The sequence below is a fragment of the Podarcis melisellensis genome (assembly GCF_964234715.1).
Source record: "Podarcis melisellensis genome assembly, chromosome: 17".
Taxonomy (NCBI): domain Eukaryota; kingdom Metazoa; phylum Chordata; class Lepidosauria; order Squamata; family Lacertidae; genus Podarcis; species Podarcis melisellensis.
Genome location: NC_138534.1, coordinates 6,231,750 through 6,251,904, shown reverse-complemented (window position 1 = coordinate 6,251,904; position 20,155 = coordinate 6,231,750). Strand labels below are relative to the sequence as shown.

The following is a 20,155-nucleotide window of genomic DNA, read 5'->3' as shown; positions in this document are numbered from 1 at the left end:
GTAATAGCCAATGAATTTATTTATTTTTAGGGTTAAAGGATTTGTGCCTTTGGCACCACCAGGGGAGATTCCACTTCCATGGGCTGTGATTTGAATGAAGAGAGAGATCCTGGGTAGATCCTTTAGAAGACTCACATAGAAACAGTCACTGTGCTCCGAAGCCCAAATTGAGTATTTATGAAGTGTACAAAGAGCTACTCTGATTTTCTCTCTCTCGTTTTTAACCCCCTGAAAGCTCCCTGGATATTGACTTCAAAGAGTGGGATCTTTGCTACTCAGGATGAATGCTTTTTAAAAAACGAGAACAGCCATAATTTAGTATGTAGAGCAGACTAACAATGATGAACACCCCTGATACCTTCATATTCATCCCAATTTCTTCCCTTCCTGATTTGATAGCTATGTAGCTTATTCTTTATATATGTCTGTTCATTATAAATGACCCAGCTGCTAAATGAGCACCTTTTTTACTTGATTTATAATATTGCCTTATTCTTTATATATTTCTATTTTTATTTTCATATATAAATTCATTGCTAGATAAACAAAATATAATTACATTTTTCAAGTTAAAGCAACTGGCAAGTTGCACTGTAAACATTTTTATGTTTAAATAGAGTAACTTAATTTAATCTAATTAAATTAAATTAGAGCAATACAAACTATAGTAAACTCACACTGTGGAAGCAGTGAGGTTGCTCTAGAATAACCTTACACTTATTCCTAAAAAACATATGTTGGGGCAAAAAGTAAACACTACTTTCATCAATAGTCTCTGACTTGCCTTATTCAATGGAGGGAACCTCTACACCCCTCAATGACGCCATGGATACCCATAGCGATTTGAAATGTTCATTTCTTTCTCCCTCTCCACAAAATACTTCACCCTCCCTATGGAAGTCCAATGTGATGCCTCCTCCCTCTCTCTCTGAGCTTGCCTTTTCATTGCCTCCCGGATGGGCCGTTGTTCTTCGGTTATCGGCAACGATTCCTCGAGGTCATCTGGAGGTGTCCTCCAGGGAATAAAAGTATCCCCTCGGTATGGCGGAGAGGCTGGTGGTTGCAAGGGCTGAGCTCTTGTTACAGATGGTCGGATGTTGCTTAGGAACCTGGAGCTTTGACGTGGCACAGCTGGTGGGTGAGGTCGGGTGGGCAGCCTCCCAGCATTGGTGGGATGTGGTCTTAACCAGCTGGTGTGGGAAAGCTGTGAGGTGGGTGGCCATCGTTCATATGTAGCTGGTGGCTTTGGCAAGGGTTTGGGCAATGGATGTTCACAATGGGTGGGCAATCTCTGGGAAGAAGAAGAAGAAGAAGATTGCTGCCTAGGCATGGAGAAGGGTGCCAGCCTCCGCGCCAAGTGGGGTGCTGCCCTTGGCAAGGAGGGGGGCTGGGTAGTGGGCACTGGCTTATGCAGGGACTTCAGGAGAGGTACCTCCTGTGGAGCCTGTGAGTTCCCAGAGCTACTGCTGGTGGCAGTTAGTGGAGGGAGAGTTCTGGCCGCCATGGATGTACTCTTCTTCTTCCCAAGGGGATGGAAGACTTGCACAGACTCCATCATGTGCCAAGCCAGATTGGTCCTTGGGATTGGCACCAAGGGGCGCTCTTCCAATTTGATCTTTTTCCCTTTAATACCTGGTGTGCTCCCTTTCACTGTGGTCTTCTCTTTGGTTTCAGGTCCCATCTCATTTTTCTCCAACCCTGTCTGGCAGTGTTCGGAGTTTCCTCTATCCAGATTGTCCTCTTCGTTTTTTAAACTTCCCTCCTCTTGAAATGGAAGCTTTCTCTTTTCCTTACATTTTTTCTCCTGACTAGGATGACTTTCCTTAGAGCCCGTTATGCTTGTTCCCTCTATGCTCAGAATACACTTGGGAAACTTGGGGGAAACTTCTGCCTTTGTCGAAATGCCTTTCCTTTTCCCCTTAATCTCTGGTAATGCCTTTGGCTTCATGGACTTTTCATGGGTGGGCTGGCATTTGCTAGAACCCTCTGGGATAGGTTCCAGAGTGATTCTGGGGAGCTTGATCAACGTCTGGGACTCAGCAACACCCCACTTTCTTCTCCCTGTCATGCTGATGGGTTTGCCTTCAATTTTCCCATTCCCCTCGTGTTTGCCTTTGCTTTGGGTGGCGTCACATTTTGACTTCTGGGTTTTCTTCAAGGATTTGGGTCTCAGAGGATCTGGTGGAAATGGAAACCCGATATCTTTTAAGATGTAAACTGGGCGCTGGATCAGTGGATTGCCCGAGGGCTTATTCAGTTTTGTATCCTGCTCATCTGTTGGAGGAAGTGATGCCTGTCCTTGTGTTGCTGAGCCCTTTCTGAGTATGGCCACCTCTGTGCCCTTGATGTTTAGATCTTTCACAAAGGAATGTGGGTGCAGGGCTTTTGGCACCTCTTTGCATGGCTCAGGGGCATCCGGGATTGACCTTGCCTCTACTCTGAAAGACCTTGTGGACACTGGTGTTAATGACTGGTGGCTCCCCAGGGCTTCCTCTGGAAGGCAGGCCTCCGCCAGCATTCCTTCACTGCCTTTGGTTGTCTCACTGGAAGCAAGAGGTGGAAAGAGGCCTTCTGGAATAAGCGGCTCCAGTGAAGCAATCAGGGTCTCTATCTCGGGATACTTGGAGAGGAGGTCCTCTGGCAGCTGGAACTCGTCTCGGAGGAGACTTTCTTCATCGGCTGGTTGGGGAGGTGGCGGCGGATGTTCCACCACTGAAAGAAAACAAATGAAAAGCATAGCACTGACTGTTTGAAGACAAAGAATCTACTCCAGTTGGCTGAGACAAGCTTGAGGAAGTCCAAGACTCCCATGACTATGTGTTAGAGCATCTCCATATTAAATAAAGTTAAAAAGTGGCATATGGATCTGGATCCATGTTTATCATGTGTAGATTCTTAACTGACCTATCAGAAGTGCTAGATCAGGCCATGACATCTAGCCCGGAAAGTCCACTTGGAAAGCACATGGTCTCAGTCACTGTATGTTCCCACACTTACCATTCAGCCCAGCATTGTTGAGCTGGGTTCCTTCCAGTTTTTCTTGTGCGATAGATGCACCTAGGACATCTGTCACTTGGGCACTGACTGCTCCTGTCCCCTGAAGTCCATGTGGGACTTGTACCACTGAAAGAAATTAATCAGGAGGGATCAGTGATTCTACAGCCAAGGAAGACCATTAAATATTTAATTCAGTTACTCTTTCTTCTGTCCAGAGGAAGGTAAGTGAAGGCCTTGTTCTCTGTCCTAGGGAGGCTCAGCAGCCATAGACTTTCCAACTAGATAATGCACACAACTGTCTAAAGGTGGGCAGGCAGGCTGCCTGAAGGTGGGTTCAGGGGCTAAAGTGGCCTAGTTGCACTACTGGGCTCAATGTGTTATCAGTGATATAAACTGGGGTCCATTTTTATATACCTCAAATTTCAGTGTTCAGTGATGAAGTGAAAGCGGGGAAACTGAATAGTGTAAAGTACCCTGAATCCAACATTGTCCCAGAGGATTATGGGTGGAGGAATATGGTGTGTGGTATGCTCACATGACACCCTCTTTTGGATTAAGAACATAAGCCTATGAGAAGAGTCCTGGCTAAAGGCCCATCTCGTCCAACATCCTGTTCTCAGAGTGGCCAAGCAGATGCTACAAGGAGGACCTGCGTGCAACAGTGTCTTCCCTACTTGTGATTCTCAGCAACTGAGAATAGGGAAGGCAGAATATGGCAGGTTGAGGCCAGTAGCCATGAATAACTTCAGCTATGAAATTGGATTGTTTTTCTATACAAACTTGTCTCTCTGCTGCGATAAGAGGTTGTCCCTTGCTATCATAATCTTGCCGGAATTGTGCACTGCACAGTATTCCAAATGTGGTTGCACTGTAGATTAGCATAACAGCTTTTGGATATTGGAACTTACTTTGTTCCATAAGAATATACCCAACGCTCACCCACATTGCAGATGCAGGTGGCGCCATGGATTAAACCACAGAGCCTAGGGCTTGCCGATCAGAAGGTTGGCGGTTTGAATCCCCGCGACGGGGTGAGCTCCCGTTGCTCAGTCCCAGCTTCTGCCAACCTAGCAGTTCGAAAGCACGTCAAAGTGCAAGTAGATAAATAGGTACCACTCCGGTGGGAAGGTAAACGGCATTTCCGTGCGCTGCTCTGGTTTGCCAGAAGTAGCTTACTCATGCTGGCCACATGACCCGGAAGCTGTACGCTGGCTCCCTCGGCCAATAAAGCGAGATGAGCGCCGCAACCCCAGAGTCGGTCACGACTGGACCTAATGGTCAGGGGTCCCTTTACCACCCACATTGCAGGGCCATGTGGAAATGGTACTAGGAAATGGTACCTACTGAGGCTAGGTTAACTGCCTGATGAGTTAGAGGGTCCCAGACACCCATTAGAAAGCAAATGATTCCTTTACAAAGATGAGCACAAACCTTGTGAGGCTGGAAAGTACCCAGTGGCTGGGGCAGGTTCCAGGGTGGGCTGAGGTTCCACCTGCTGGAGGACCAGGAGCATTTCATTGTTTGCAGCTGGTGGCATAGGGACAGTGCTACCAATCCGGACGATCGGGTTCCTCTGCTCCAGTGGGATGGGAGCTAATGTTCCATGGTGGTAGAGGCCCATCCCGTCCTGGAATGTGGTTGGGCGAATGGGTCCAAGACCAGGAGGCTGCACCTGAACCAGCTGGAGGTGAGGTTGTCTATATAATTGATTCATAGGTCTGGCTGTTGCAAAGTCCCTGTGCTGCGTCTGCAGTGGTGCAAACAAAGGCACTGAGAGATGTCCAGTTGTGCCCCACCCATGGAGAGAAGGACGGAGAGCTATTGGGGTGAACATCTGCTGCGGATCATTCTGTACACCCTGCAAGAGAGGTATTTCACCATGAAGGTATCCCTGGGTGGTGCTGCTGCCTTGGTTTGGTTGAAAGGGCAGAGCTGATCCTTGAGCCTGCAACCAACCACAGTTCTCACATGGTGCAGATGAGTGGGAGATGCTGTGTTGACATTCTCCCACTGTGGAGCTGGTAGTCACTTGGGTGCTCTGAGGCTGGCTGTCGCCCCCTTCAGTCCGCCTGCTGTTCGGAGCCTGATCTGCAATGCAAACAAAGTGAGCAGGAGTGTAAAGATCCCTTCAGTTCCTGATCAGCCTTCGCAAGAATCAGCCCTTCCTTAGCAAAGTGGTTTTCTTATTGTTAGGTCAGCCTCTTTACCACTTCTAATTGTTAGGTATTTTAGAGACCCTTTTCTCCAGTTCCTTCTCTACTCTTCAGTTGCTGCTCTCCATCCCTCCTTCCTTTGGGCCTTAACCCCGCATGAATGCATGCTGTGCTCAATAACGCACACCTTGTTTGACTTTTCCCCAACTCCTGTTGCTGGAGGTTCTAAACTACTGGATCTTTGAAAAGGGTTGTGTAAAACGCTGATGAATGGCCTTCTTTTGCTGCCTTGAGGTCTTCCTGCTATTCTATTATCCCCTAGTATCTGGTTGCTTATAATCCCATTGGGGAGGAATCTGTTCCCCATCCTATTTCCCTCCCTCTTTCTTCCATGGAGAAATAGTGTGCCACCCTGCTGATGTTGCCATAACACATTCTGTCTTTCGTGATGCTCTGCTATGTCCCCCCCCCCCCCGGGTAAACATGAGGGTAAATTTTTCCCCAGTGTTCCTCACCCATGCTCAGTGTCAATTCTAGTCAGCATCCCTTAGGGTGAACCTATGGATCTGGGATCATTTGAACCTGTTTACTGCTGTCACCACAGTAACCAGCAAGATTCTAACTGGCCAGAGAATGTTATGATGCAAAAGGCAGAGCAGAGTCATGGGCAGTTGGCCTGAACTGAAGGTGGCAGGAAAACAAAGATGTCTGTTAGGGGAACTGAAGAGTAACTGAAGTTATGGCCAGTTTGAGTCATATTAAGCCCTACCACACTCTCCACCCATTGTAGGCATCCCTCCAGTGTGACCAGGTTAATCTGGATACCTAGTGAAGTGACGGGCACCAGCTACCATAAATCTTACACCCTTTAAAGCTACCTGTTTATATAACTTGCCGAGATAGGGGTCACAACAGCAACAAAGAGCATCATTCATCTAAGGACGCCGCTCCTCTCAAAGAACAATTGCTGTTTCTGGCTCTCAGATGAGAGCAGAATCAAACCAAACTTCATTTGGCTCTGGATCAGTGGATAATTTATGGATATGTACTTATTGATCTATAAAAACCCGTAAAAGAAATGGAGTGGCCCTCATAGTCAACAAAAGTGGTGAAAGGTGTACTGGGATGCAATCTCAAAAATGATAGAATGATCTCGATATGAATCCAAGGCAGACCTTTTAACATCACAGTAATCCAAATTTATGCACCAACTACTGGTGTTGAAGAAACTGAAATTGACCAATTCTATGAAGACTTACAACACCTTATAGAAGTGACACCAAAGAAGGATGTTCTTCTCATTATAGGGGATTGGAATGCTAAAGTAGGGAATCAAGAGATAAAAGGAACAACTGGCAAGTTTGGCCTTGGAGATCAAAACAAAGCAGGGCAAAGGCTAATAGAGTTCTGTCAAGAGAACAAGCTGGTCATCACAAATACACTTTTCCAACAACACAAGAGATGACTCTACACATGGACATCACCAGATGGGCAGCATCGATATCAGACTGATTATATTCTCTGCAGCCAAAGATGGAGAAGCTCTATACAGTCAGCAAAAACAAGACCTGGAGCTGACTGTGGCTCAGATCATCAGCTTCTTATAGCAAAAGTGGTGGACAGAGTGCCTGAAGAACTATGGATGGAGGCTTGCAACATTATACAGGAGGCAGCAACGAAAACCATCCCAATGAAAAGGAAATGCAAGAAAGCAAAGTGGCTGTCCAACGAGGCCTTACATATAGCGGGGGAGAGAAGGCAAGCAAAATGTGAGGGAGATAGTGAAAGATACAGGAAATTGAATGCAGATTTCCAAAAAATAGCAAGGAGAGACAAGAAGGCCTTCTTAAATGAGCAATGCAAAGAAATAGAGGAAAACAACAGAATGGGAAGAACCAGAGATCTGCTCAAGAAAATCGGAGAAATGAAAGAAACATTTCGTACAAAGATTACCATAATAACAAGGCTAGTGGAAGTGATGGTATTCCAGCTGAACTATTTAAAATTTTAAAAGATGATGCTGTTAAGGCGCTACACTTAATATGCCAGCAAGTTTGGAAAACTCAGCAATGGCCAGAGGATTGGAGAAGATCATTTTACATCCCAATCCCAAAGAAGGGCAGTGCCAAAGAATGCTCCAACTACCACATAATTGCATTCATTTCACACGCTAGCAAGGTTATGCTTAAAATTCTACAAGGAAGGCTCAAGCAGTATGTGGACCGAGAACTCCTAGAAGTGCAAGCTGGATTTAGAAGAGGCAGAGGAACCAGAGACCAAATTGCAAACATGCGCTGGATTATGGAGAAAGCTAGAGAGTTCCAGAAAGACATCTACTTCTGCTTCATTGACTATGCAAAAGCCTTTGACTGTGTCGACCACAGCAAACTATGGCAAGTTCTTAAAGAAATGGGAGTGCCTGATCACCTCATCTGTCTCCTGAGAAATCTCTACGTGGGACAAGAAGCTACAGTTAGAACTGGATATGGAACAACTGATTGGTTCAAAATTGGGAAAGGAGTACGGCAAGGCTGTATATTGTTTCCCTGCTTATTTAACTTATATGCAGAATTCATCATGCGAAAGGCTGGGCTGGATGAATCCCTAGCCGGAATTAAGATTGCCGGAAGAAATATCAACAACCTCAGATATGCAGATGACACAACCTTGATGGCAGAAAGTGAGGAGGAATTAAAGAACCTTTTATTGAGGGTGAAAGAGGAGAGCGCAAAATATGGTCTGAAGCTCATCATCAAAAAACCGAAGATCATGGCCACTGGTCCCATCACCTCCTGGCAAATAGAAGGGGAAGAAATGGAGGCAGTGAGAGATTTTACTTTCTTGGGCTCCATGATCACTACAGATGGTGACAGCAGTCACGAAATTAAAAGATGCCTGCTTCTTGGGAGAAAAGCAATGACAAACCTAGACAGCACCTTAAAAGTAGAGACATCACCTTGCCAACAAAGGTCCGTATAGTAAAAGCTATGGTTTTCCCAGTAGTGATGTATAGAAGTGAGAGCTGGACCATAAAGAAGGCTGATCGCCGAAGAATTGATGCTTTTGAATTATGGTGCTGGAGGAAACTCTTGAGAGTCCCATAGACTGCAAGAAGATCAAACCTCTCCATTCTGAAGGAAATCAGCCCTGAGTGCTCACTGGAAGGAAAGATCCTGAAGCTGAGGCTCCAATACTTTGGCCACCTCAAGAGAAGAGAAGATTCCCTGGAAAAGACCCTGATGTTGGGAAAGATGGAGGGCACAAGGAGAAGGGGATGACAGAGGACGAGATGGTTGGATAGTGTTCTCGAAGCTACCAGCATGAGTCTGACCAAACTGCAGGAGGCAGTGGAAGACAGAAGTGCCTGGCGTGCTCTAGTCCATGGGGTCACGAAGAGTCGGACACGACTAAACGACTAAACAACAACAACAACACTTATTGATCTACTGCTTTTTGTGAGCTGCTTTGGACAAAGTGCAATGGACCTTATTCTACAAAGTGCAATGTAGGTTGACAGTGGTTCTGAAATAATTCTGTGATTTTGAAGGCGCCTGATTTTCCTCCTCTCTAAGCAATTCTTTATATGTTGCCCAGTCTTTTCTCAGATTCAGTTTTTCCACACAAATTGCTTCTAGTGACGATAACCACCATGGCGTTTTTTGTTCTAACAGATTTTAATATTTATCCCATACCACATATAGGGACTTCCTTATTACATGGTTCAGGACTCCTGTGTACTTTAACTTTTTCATACCATAAATACACATTGGGCAGCTGTTTTGGCATTGAATACTTTAATGGCAGGTGGAATATATTGACCTCCTTTAGTAAAGAAGTAGCACAGTAGCCGACTGACAGCCTGTGCTTTCTGGAGGACTGCAGGTCTATGGGTGGGGCCATGTCGTGTGATGGAATGTCAGCCCCAGGTATTGGAAGCTTCTAATCTAATCGAGGGCATGCCCAACTTGTGACTATTTGCACTGGGAAAATGTCTTCTCAAAAACCAAGATTTTTGATACCCCAAAGTTAATTTTTAGATCATTCTGTACACCATAAGACATGAACCTCCTTAAGCTGGTAAGGTAGACCTGGTCTGGAACATGAGAGAATGGCTGTGTCGTTAGCATACAGTGGAGTCCTCCTGACCCCAAGTCTGGGCAGGTGGCCAAGTGGGTTCATTAGGGCACCCTCAAAGTCCTTTAAAAATATGTTAAAGAAGGAGGGTGCAAGAATACAGCCGTGTCTGACATTGATATTTCCCTCAAAAGCTGTCCCTGGGGACTAACAAGGGCCTTGATGAGGCAGAAAAGTATTTTGTCAACCAGAACCTGGTCCTACTTTCCCCGTAACTTGGCTCTGGAGGTGAAAGCAAAGACTGATTTTAGTTCCATAAAAGCTACATGCAGTTTGCCTTGTAGAGGTTTTGAATATATCTTGGCAAGGTGGAATAGAACTAAACAGTGATCAGAAGTTGAGTAGTTCTCTCTAAATGCAGCTTGTGCCTCAGTAAGAATGCTATTCACATTCAGAAAGGCAGTCAGTCTATTGCAGAGGTAGCAGGAATACTTTTCTCCCATTATTGGTAACAAGCTAATGGGTCTATAGCAGGGCGCAAGGCGCGGGGACTCGCCGAGCGGACGACTCAGTTTGAGGGCAGCTTGTGGGCCATTTAAACAACCCCCGTGGGCCACAGGTTGCCGACCCCTGGTCTATAGTTCTCAGGGTCACTGAGTTGGCATTTCTTGGAGTCTGGGACCGTTTGTGTGGGATGGAAAGGTGAACTCAAGGAAGAGGATCTTTAGTCACATGATAATGAGTTTATTGGGGTAACAATAGGGTTGGAGATGGGATGAGAGTTCTTTCTTTGCAGGACATGGAGGCAGTGGATTGGATCAGCCATGTCTGGCACCCTCAAAGAAGCTCAGTGGGGTGATTAAGGCCAAAATGTCTTTAAACAGCAAATTGCAGCTGTACTGGTGACTGGGAGCATGGCTTTCAACTATTATTGAGAGGAAACCTATTTGGAATAAGGGATTTTCACTTTAAAAAAGGGAAACGTTGACAGCTATGACTGGGAGCGGCTGCCGGGACCATATAACACTGGTCCCTAAAGGATCTTCACTGGCTCCCAGTATGCTTCCGAGCACAATTCAAAGTGTTGGTGCTGACCTTCAAAGCCCTAAATGGCCTTGGCCCAGTGTACCTGAAGGAGTGTCTCTACCTCCATTGTTCTGCCCGGACACTGAAGTCCAGCGCTGAGGGCCTTCTGGCGGTTCCCTCCCTGTGAGATGTGAAGTTACAGGGAACCAGGCAGAGGGCCTTCTCGGTAGTGGCACCCGCCCTGTGGAATGCCCTCCCATCAGATGTCAAAGAAATAAACAACTACTGGACTTTTAGAAGACATCTGAAGGCAGTCCTGTTTAGGGAAGTTTTTAATGTTTGATGTTTCGATATGATTTTATGCTGTATGCCACCCAGAGTGGCTGGAGAAACCCCACTACTACTACTACTACTAAATAAAAGAATATAAGCTTTACCACACAACCCCTCGCCCCTCTTTTTCTTCCCAATCCTATGCAGCATATAACACTAATATCTTACATCAAATGTAATTGATCAGTAGAAATCACAACCTGAAAAAAAGAAACAATGCACTTTCTTTTTAAACTAAGAAAATATTTAATAAAAACAAACTGTTCAACTACAAAACTGTTAAAAGGCTATGAGACTATTAAAAGATAATAAAACAATAAAAGCAAGACTTGCAAGCAGCATTACAGCAACCTCAGCTATAAAATTGGAGGCTTCAACAAAGCTACTGCTGCCAACACCATTTTCAGCTCCTCGCTTGACATGCTATGTGACCCGGACAGCAGGAGCAGCAGCCTATGCCAATGGTGAGTAGGCAAAGAATCACCTTAGTCAATGGAGGGAACTCCTAGACCCCTCAGTAACGCCATGGATACCCATAGCAAGTTGAAATGTTCGTTTCCTTCTCACGCTCCACAAAATATTTCACCCTCCCAACGGAAGTCCAGTGTGATGCCTCCTCCCTCTCTCTCTGAGCTTGCCTTTTCTTTGCCTCTCGGATGGGCCGTTGTTCTTCAGTTATTGGCAAGGATTCCTCGAGGTCGTCTGGAGGTGTCCTCCAGGGAATAAAAGTATCCCCTCTGTATGGTGGAGAGGTTGGTGGTTGTACTTGCAAGGGCTGAGCTCTTGTTGCAGATGATTGGATGTTGCTTAGGAACCTGGAGCTTTGACCTGGCACAGCTGGCCGGTGAGGTCTGGTGGGCACCGTCCTAGCAATGGTGGCCAGTGGTCTCCAACGTCTGGTGAGGAAAGCTGAGAGCTGCATGGCCATCCTTCATGTGGATGTGAGCCTGGTGGCTTTGGCAATGATTTTGGCAATGGGTGTTCCACATGGGTTGGCAGTCTTTGGGAAGAAGAAGATTGTTTCCTAGGCAACGAGAGAGTGTCAGCCTTCGCACAAAGTTGGGTGCTGGCCTCAGAAGGGAGGGGCGATCGGAAGGGGGATCTTCATTAATTCCTCGGACTCTGGAACACCCCAGTTTCTTCTCCATTTCCCTTCCCATTTGCTTCGGGTGAAGTCTGGAACAAAAAGAAGAAGGAGGTGCAATCATTATTTTAGATGCAGCTAGTTTGTCCATAATGGAAAGTCTTAATTTATTCCATTGTATTATATCCATATTTATACCTTTCCAAGCTGACTATAATTAAACTGACCCAACTTGTTCAACATTGCTGTAAAAGTCTGCTATATATGTGGTGATGTATGAAAAAATGTTACCTCTGCTTTCTTAAAAGTAACTTGTAATCCTGAGACCCTGGAGGAACTGTTCCAGTTCTGTGCATAATATTTTGCCTGCTCTGATAGGGTCAGAGGTGCATAAAATTATATCATCTGCAAAGAGGTCTGATTTTTGTTCATTTCTGTTTATAACCACTCCTGTACCTTTGTGTGTGTGTGTGGGGGGGGTATTTTAACTATAATTGGTAGGGTGGAGAGAAAAAAATGTTTATGCATGCTACCATTGCTGCTTAAATGATTTATGCCCAAAGATGGAAGAAGGAAACAGTTCTGACAGAAGAAGATTGGCAATATGGAATATGTAGAAATAGCAAAACTAATCAGAGGAATAAGAAATCAAAACATTACTGGGACCGATATAAACACATCAATCAAAACATTACTGGGACCGATATAAACACATGCAGTAAGAGTTAAGAAAGGGGGGAGGAGGAAAATAAGAGGGAAATAGTAAATATATTTGAATTGGACATGCAGTAATAAAAAAATATAAAATAACCGCAGAAAGGAGAGGAGGGAAGTCGAGCGGAAGGTACATGAGATCTGTAAAGATTTTGGGTTTTTTGTTAACATATTTATAAAAAGTGTAAATGGAAAATAAATATTTATAAAATAAAAATGTTTGCAACCATTCCTGGACAAGAGTGGGCATTGCATACTTTGATTGCAAATGGTTCCAAAATTAATACAACCAACAGGGGTGACAGAGAACATCCTTCCTTCTGAACTAAAAGGCCCCAAGCTTTCCACATGAGGAAGTTACTCCAACCCCTGGATAATTTTAATTGCTTATGATCCCATTGGGGAGGAATCTTCTCCCCATCCTATCTCCTTCCCTCTTTCTTCCATGGAGAAATAGCGCCACCCTGCTGCTGTTGCCATAACACATTCTGTCTTTCGTGATGCTCTGCTATGTCCCCCCCCCCCCCGGGTAAACATGAGGGTGAATTTCCCCCCAGTGTTCCTCACCCATGCTCAGTGTCAATTCTAGTCAGCATCACTTAGGGTGAACCCATGGGATCATATGAAACTTAGGGTGAACCTATGGATCTGGGATCATTTGAACCTGTTTACTGCTGTCACCACAGTAACCAGCAAGATTCTAACTGGCCAGAGAATGTTATGATGCAAAAGGCAGAGCAGAGTCATGGGCAGTTGGCCTGAACTGAAGGTGCCAGGAAAACAAAGATGTCTGTTATTGGAACTGAAGAGTAACTGAAGTTATGGCCAGTTTGAGTCATAACAAGCCCTACTACACTCTCCTCCCATTGTAGGCATCCCCCCAGTGTGACCGGGTTAATCTGGATATCTAGTGACAGGCACCAGCTAAATCTTACACCTTTTAAAGTCACCTATTTATATAATTTGGTGAGAGCAACAAAGAGCATCATTCATCTGAAGACGCCACTCCTCTCAAAGAACAATTGCTGTTTCCGGTTCTCAGATGAGAGCAAAATCAAACCAACTTGCCTTTGGCTCTGGATCAATGTGGATAATTTATGGATATGTACTTATTGATCTACTGTTTTTCCTCCCAAAGTGAATGTTTTGTGTTGTTGCTCCCTGGAAACTCTTGGCTAGTAAGTTGCTTTGGACAAAGTGCAATGTACCTTATTCTACAAAGTGCAATGTAGGTTGACCGTAGTTCTGAAACAATTCTGTGATTTTGAAGGTGCCTCAGACTTGATCGGCACATCTCGTGAAAGTTATATTCAAGACTAAGTCCCATTGAAGAAAACTGAATAGTTGCTGGGACTCTGACTACCTGGAGTGGACTGTGCCTGGTAACTTTTGAAAGGAATCCCCCTTTCTCCCCATTCTCTTGCTTCCACTTCCATGTATGTTGCCTTCTCTAAGTTGTCGAAAGATCTACACCATTCCCCTGCTATAATCCCTTAACTTCTCAGATGGCTTCTCTGTCTGCTTCATGGGACAATAAAGCAGAACATCTGAACATTAAATGGCACCATTTCCTACCTGCCATGCCGATAGGAGCGCTGAAATAGCATGAACAAAAAACCAACCAATGGAGAGCAGTCCTTTCACTTCTCATGGATCCAGCGTCTGGTAAGAAGTGGGCAATGGAATAGCGATGGCATAAAATTGTTTATTGCTGTCTCTATTGAAGCTGACCAGATTGGTCCTGGGGACTGGCTTCAAAGGGCGTTCTTCCAGTTTGATCTTTTACCATCCTTCATGTCGATGTGAGCCTGATGGCTTTGGCAATGGATTTCCCACATGGGCTGGAAGTCTTTGAGACAAAGAAGAAGATTGTTGCCTAGGCAGTGAGAGAGGTGCCAGCCTTTGCAGAAAATGGGATGCTGGCCTCAGCAGGGAGGAGGGATCAGAAGGGGGCACCAGCTTAGGTAGTGTCGGAGAGGACCTGGGATAGGCTTCAGAGGCCATTCTTCAAATTTGTTCTTGTTCCTTCTAGTACCTCATATTCTCTCTTTGTTTTCAGCTCCATTTGCTTTTTCACCACACCTTACTGCTGTCACCACAGTAACCACCAAGATTCTAACTGACCAGAGAATGTTATGATGCAAAAGGCACCGTGGAGTCAGGGGCAGTTGGCCTGAATTAAAGGTGCCAGGAAAACAAAGGTGTCTGTTAGGAGAACTGAAGAGTAACTGAAGTTTTGGCAAGTTCATTGAACAATTCCCAACCTGCCATGCTGATAGGAATGCTGAAATAACACAAATATCGAAGCTGACCAGTGGAGAGCAGTCCTCACACTGCTTACGGAACGAGCGTCCGGTAAGAAGTGGACAACGGAATGGCGATGGTACAGAGTTGTTTATTGCTGTCTCTACGGTAACCCTGCAGAATGTGAGGAAGGGGCTGGAGAATATTCGAATCAGAAACAGATGATGTCATCATGGAAGGTGGAAGAGCAGCCCAGGGGTGAGAAAGGGGCCATCAGTTCACCATACCTGGTTGACAATTCATCTTCCCAGGCTCCTCACCATTTTTTAAACATGGTCATATGAATTTTCCTTTGGGGGTTTGTTTGAATGGAAGACCAATGTATTATTATTATTTCCTTATTAAGTGCTTGCTCCATATTCTGTTAGGATCAAGGCACTTGTAGCTGAGTCCCATCATGTTAAGTATTTCTCCCTTCCAATCCACTCTTGTACACAGCTGTACTTGCATCCACAAAGATCTCACACATTCACTCAGTTGACACTCTGTTTGTTGTTAAGGCGGTCTAAGAAAGTAAATTGAGGGAGTCTGAGTCAAACAGTCTGAGAAGAACAGGAGGAAGAGGAAGAGGAGCCTCTCTCCTCATTTCCTGTATTGTTTTGCTTTTTGCTTTCTTGCTTCCTGCTTCCACCAGGGTAATACCATCTGTCAAACACTGTAGGAATTTCAGCCTTTTAGCTCTTGTGATTCTGGAGGTACTGTATTAAGATGCAGCACTGCTCTTTTTGTAACCTGGGAAATAAGATACTGTACTGCAAGGAAGAGGTACATATGAGCTCCTAAGAATCAATGAAACAGCTAGAGGAATGGAACACAACGCTTTGTTGTTGTTGTTGCTGCTGCTGTTGCTTTTTTATAGAGTACACCACTGGTCCACACTCTCTTCGTATTGTTAGTCTCCAGCGTGACCAATGGTCACAGATGATGGGAGCTGTGGCACAATGACATCTGGGTGGCACCATGTTGACAACCCCTACTCTACCTTCTGCGCTGTCTTCAAAACATTAAATGGCAAAGTGAAGCAAGCTGGTTGTCAATTCTTCCAGCAGCAACTGATCACTAAATTCTACTGGTATTCTGGGGCCGCAACTAGTAGTAACTCCAGCTTCTAATAGTAAAACGGTGGTAAAATCACCAGGGCAAATCCCCGCTCTCCCCCTCCCCAGCCTCCAAGTCCATTTTAAACAACTTCTTTGACATTTACTTTTTCCTTGTAGAGTTGGAAGAGGGAGCTTCATTGTCCAAACGTGAATGCCTGGTTGGAAGAGGTCATATCCAGCAATGTTAAGGAAGAATCACTCTATTGTACCCTTTTCCCATTCCCTATCCAGAGGTCACTTAAGGGATTTAAGAGCCCATTGTCACTTGGGAAATAGACAATCTGAGTTAATCATCAATGCTTAGAACTCCAAGGAGGCCATTTCCTATATTTGGTTTTAGATTTAAATATCAGAAGGAGTGATAAATCACTAATCTTGGGGTTCCTGGAGAGATTTTATCTCTCATTCCTTGCTGGACAGCTTTTGTAAGGGAGGCATGATAGTTTATTGATAGAAAATATTGTTTCTATTCCAGATGATTCCAATTGTGGGGGGACGATGACAGGATGCTTCAGGGAATGGCAGAGGGGGCTATCAAAATTCATTTGGAAAGGGGGAAAACCCAGGATTAAACATAAATTACTAATTGATATTAAGGAAAGAGGGGTTTTTGCCTTACTAGATCTGAAGCTTTACTATGAAGCCTCCTGTCTTTGCTGGAACAAAAGAGTGGATGATCTTGCAGAATACTGACTTATTGGATTTGGAGGGATGGGACAATAGATTTGGGTGGCACACCCATTTAGGCCATGAAAAAGTAAAAGCACACAGGGGTTTTCTAAATCATATAATACAGAAATCACTACACATGATGTGGGACAGGTACAAAAATCTATTGGAACCAAAAACACCCTGGTGGTTATCTCCTCTAGAGGCCATCTCAATAAAGAGGAAAAACATGGGGGGAAATTTGGGAACCTATAAAGAAATTATAGAGGAGGAACAAAACCAACTCAAATTAAGAAACTTGGAAGAAATCAGACATCACCTCACAGATTGGTTGCAGTACCATCAACTAAATTATATTTTCAAATTAGAACGAAAAAATGGGTTTGCAACAGAGGTATTGAAAAAGATATATTACAGAATAAGAATAAAATACTATCTTAAAGGTACAGACTGCTGCTAGATTGGGAATTAAAAAGAAGAAAATGTGAAGGATGTGGTGATTAAATGGTCAATATACTTTGGTTACTCCGTTCAGGTGGCTGCTTGGGAAAAATTATGGAATAAAGATCTAAAGTTTACTGCTTGTTATACACTAAAGGAAAACGTTATGAAAATGTTTTATAGATGGTACATGACCCCAAGCAAATTGGCCAAAATGTACAAAACAAATTCAAACATATACTGGAGGTGCAAGAAAATGGAGGGAACAATGTGCCATATGTAGTGGGGCTGTGAAAATTTTTTTGGGATATTGTCTATGAGGAACTAAAAAAATGTTTAAACAAACATTTGTGGAAAAAACTGGAAGCCTTCATTCTGGGCTTTCTGACAAATGATATTCCAAATGACAAGAGGAGGGTTTTCCTGTATGCAACAACAGCAGCAAAAATGTTGATTGCCAAAAACTGGAAGGGGAAAAAAATTCCAAGGAAGGAAGAATGGCAAGTTAAATTATGTGAATACTTAGAACTAGCAAAGATGACAGTGGCAATCAGAAACAAAATAAAACAAAAATTAAAAACTGAGTGGGAGTGTTACAGAGTGTATTTAGAAAAACATTGTCCCGAAACAAAATCTCTAATATGCTTTGATTAATTTTTGCAAATTACTTAACAGACAGATAATGTACGCCATGTGAGATCAATGAATTAAAAGGTGAAATAGGACACAGTTAAAGAAGTAAGGACCCGCAATGAGGTGGAGGGAAGTCATTTTCAAAAATGTTGAATTATTCTGGTTTTTCATTATGTCTCTTATTATATTTTGAAGAAAGAAATGAATAACTGTATTATTAAACAAACTCAATAAAGAATATTGGCGGGGTGGGGGTAAGAGATATGGATAGAAAATGAGACACATATTTTTGAAGCCTGGTTTTTACTCCATCTCGAATCAGCATGTACAGGTCACAGTTAAAATAGTACGAGGTTCAGATTTCATGGGAAATATATTACGCTATTCCATATCTTATACTCCAGGAGTGGGGAACTTGTGACCCTACAAATAATACTGGACTCCAGCTCCTGTTGGTGCAGAAAAAAATATAGAAAAGAGAATTCCTGGGGCAAGTAATCTTTGGTGAAAGACCCCCAGCAGAGATTTAAAGTTACAAAATATGCAGCAAAGCAAAGCATGGAGCTCTAAACCTATAAAACGTGCCCTTCCAAGTTGTTCCCAATTTTCCTCTTCCTCCAGCATAGGAAAAGACCACATATTTGGCAAGCTAAAAATTGGTGTATTTATAAACTCTTCAAAGGTCTGCTTCATGTCATTTTCCATATATCAGTCAGAAAAGTTGCACAAGCAGTGAAACGTAGCTTAGTTACAAGGTGGTGAAAGTTTCTAAATAATTGGTACAGGAACTCAAGAGAGACTGGTGAGAGCCATGCAGGTTTGCTGGAGCAACCCACTCTTCACACACTGAGCTTCTCATTCAACCTGGGTGTTGAGCAAAGGCTTGATTACCTATTTCATCCCAAAGTAAGAGGAAGTGACATACCTATGCCTGGCAAGACAGCTTACTCTATGGTTTTAACCCCTACCTGCATTAATTAGACTTAAGAATGTTGGTTATGTGATGTTGATTATCTCACAGTTCTCATCAGCCAATAGTAGGGGATGGTGGGAGCTGTAGGCTGCCAGGCACACTATACTGTTAAAGCATATTCAAAGCACATTTCCCAACCTCAAACTATTCTGGGCATTGTTGTTTACCCCTCACATAGTTACAATTCCCTCTCACTTTCCCAGGTACTGGCAGCAACCTCAGTACAGTGGTACCTCTGGATGAGAACAGGATCCGTTCTAGAGCCCCATTCACATCCTGAAGTGAACATAAGATCCATCTGCGCGTGCGCGTGTTGTGTTTCGCTGCTTCAGCGCATGCACGGTACATCATTTTGAGCGTCTGCACATGCGCGAGCGGCGAAACCTGGAAGTAACATGTTCCGTTACTTCTGGGTTGCTGCGGAGCGCAACCCGAAAATATTTAAGCTGAAGCGTATTCATCCCAAGGTATGACTGTATTGAGAAGCCAGGTAAGCAACAGCGTCCCACCCCACTCTATCTGGCTGGCTGCTACCGTCTAAGTAACCTCCAAGTTCACTTCCAATTCTAAATTCTATGACCCTATTGTGCCAGGCTATACTTTGGATCCTACCCAAACTGCTGGGCTCCTTCTATTGCTCACCCCCGACCCAAAATACAGTGCTTCTCTCAGAAACCATCCCAAAGAGTGTGCCCACACTTCAAATTATGGGACTCCTCTCTGGGGCCATCTGAAATGGCTGGGCCCAACCAGGACAAAACAATGGGCTCCAACTATATATTCATAACCTTGGCCTCCTGTGAGCTCTGTTTCCCTACCAAGGGGCTCTATAGGCAGGCCCTGCCCAGACACATGATTTATTTCCTCCCAAAATGCATTCTTTGTCAAACACTTTATGTCTTACAACATGTATTGGAACATATTCAGAAGACCACGGTTACCAGAATAAAGGTTGAGGGTTGCTTCCAGTTAAATGGGACACGGCACCCCCAAACCAACACCATTAAATTTTGTAAATATCCCCATAAACCCACCACAGTTTTGCTACATTGTATCTTGTTCAAGGTTACATAGTATTCACCTTTCCTTTTACATCAAAACCTTCAAATATTCATATACAATCAGGCCTATGTCAGACTGAGCCAAATTCATTTTACTCAGAGAAAAGGGGGACTTGGGAAACTGGTAAAGAAAGCCATAATCTTTGAAACCTGGGCTCACATACACAGCAGCCTCTTGCACAAGAGATAATCACTGGCATCCTGGCAAATTGGTGCCAGACAGGTAGTCATCCCATGGACAATAGCAGACCATCCAAGAATGGATGGTGCTCTAGTTCAGGACAAAGAAGTGTGATTACCTGAAGGGAAAACCAGGAACTTGTAAATATTTCCATTGTATCACTTGATGGGTGTGCTGTAGGGGGCAAGGGAGGGTTGGGGGCAAACTTGATAAACCGGATTCTGCCACAAACCCCTCCCTGTTTGTGACATGTATGGTGTATTTATGATATATGCATGATGCTTCACAAAAGCTGTTTGTTGTGGGTCAAAGAGAAAACTTTTTTTTTTAATGGGAGCCATCCTTTGTTCTAGGCTTTTTTCCTGTTTCTTGCATGTGGTGGGTGGAAGTCCTGTTGCAACAGTCTTTTGAA

General features: G+C 44.1%; 1 protein-coding gene and 1 long non-coding RNA gene across 4 annotated transcripts; one reads left to right on the top strand and one right to left on the bottom strand.

Moving 5' to 3' along the window:
- Positions 1-558: 558 nt before the first annotated feature.
- LOC309359804 (uncharacterized protein) lies at positions 559-14,034 on the bottom strand. Of its 3 annotated transcripts, none has more exons than XM_081893943.1 (4): positions 5,666-6,572; positions 4,429-5,085; positions 2,998-3,123; positions 559-2,712 (listed from the first exon to the last, which is right to left on the bottom strand). In XM_081893943.1, exons 1-4 carry the CDS (start codon positions 5,667-5,669, stop codon positions 815-817), a joined length of 2,685 nt encoding a protein of 894 aa, XP_081750069.1. In that variant the 5' UTR covers positions 5,670-6,572; the 3' UTR covers positions 559-814. The 3 variants fall into 3 exon arrangements, with proteins under 3 accessions (XP_081750069.1, XP_081750070.1, XP_081750068.1); XM_081893942.1 differs by lacking the exon at positions 5,666-6,572 and adding an exon at positions 13,957-14,034 and having other exon boundaries at positions 599-2,712; XM_081893944.1 differs by lacking the exons at positions 2,998-3,123; positions 5,666-6,572 and adding an exon at positions 13,957-14,034 and having other exon boundaries at positions 598-2,712.
- On the top strand, positions 13,966-15,706 carry LOC309360469. The gene is made up of 2 exons (XR_014164179.1): positions 13,966-14,046; positions 14,441-15,706. It is a non-coding gene; the product is annotated as an uncharacterized lncRNA (long non-coding RNA).
- Positions 15,707-20,155: the final 4,449 nt, after the last annotated feature.

Bases quoted from the DNA above. Each gene is read 5' to 3' on its own strand.
- LOC309359804 (XM_081893942.1), bottom strand. From the start codon at position 14,032: ATGAGAAGTGAAAGGACTGCTCTCCATTGGTTGGTTTTTTGTTCATGC. The intron at 5,086-13,956 runs GTAGGAAATGGT...TTTGCATTGCAG, and splicing joins CGCTCCTATCGGCATGGCAG to ATCAGGCTCCGAACAGCAGG. The intron at 2,713-2,997 runs GTAAGTGTGGGA...GTTTTCTTTCAG, and splicing joins CAACAATGCTGGGCTGAATG to TGGTGGAACATCCGCCGCCA.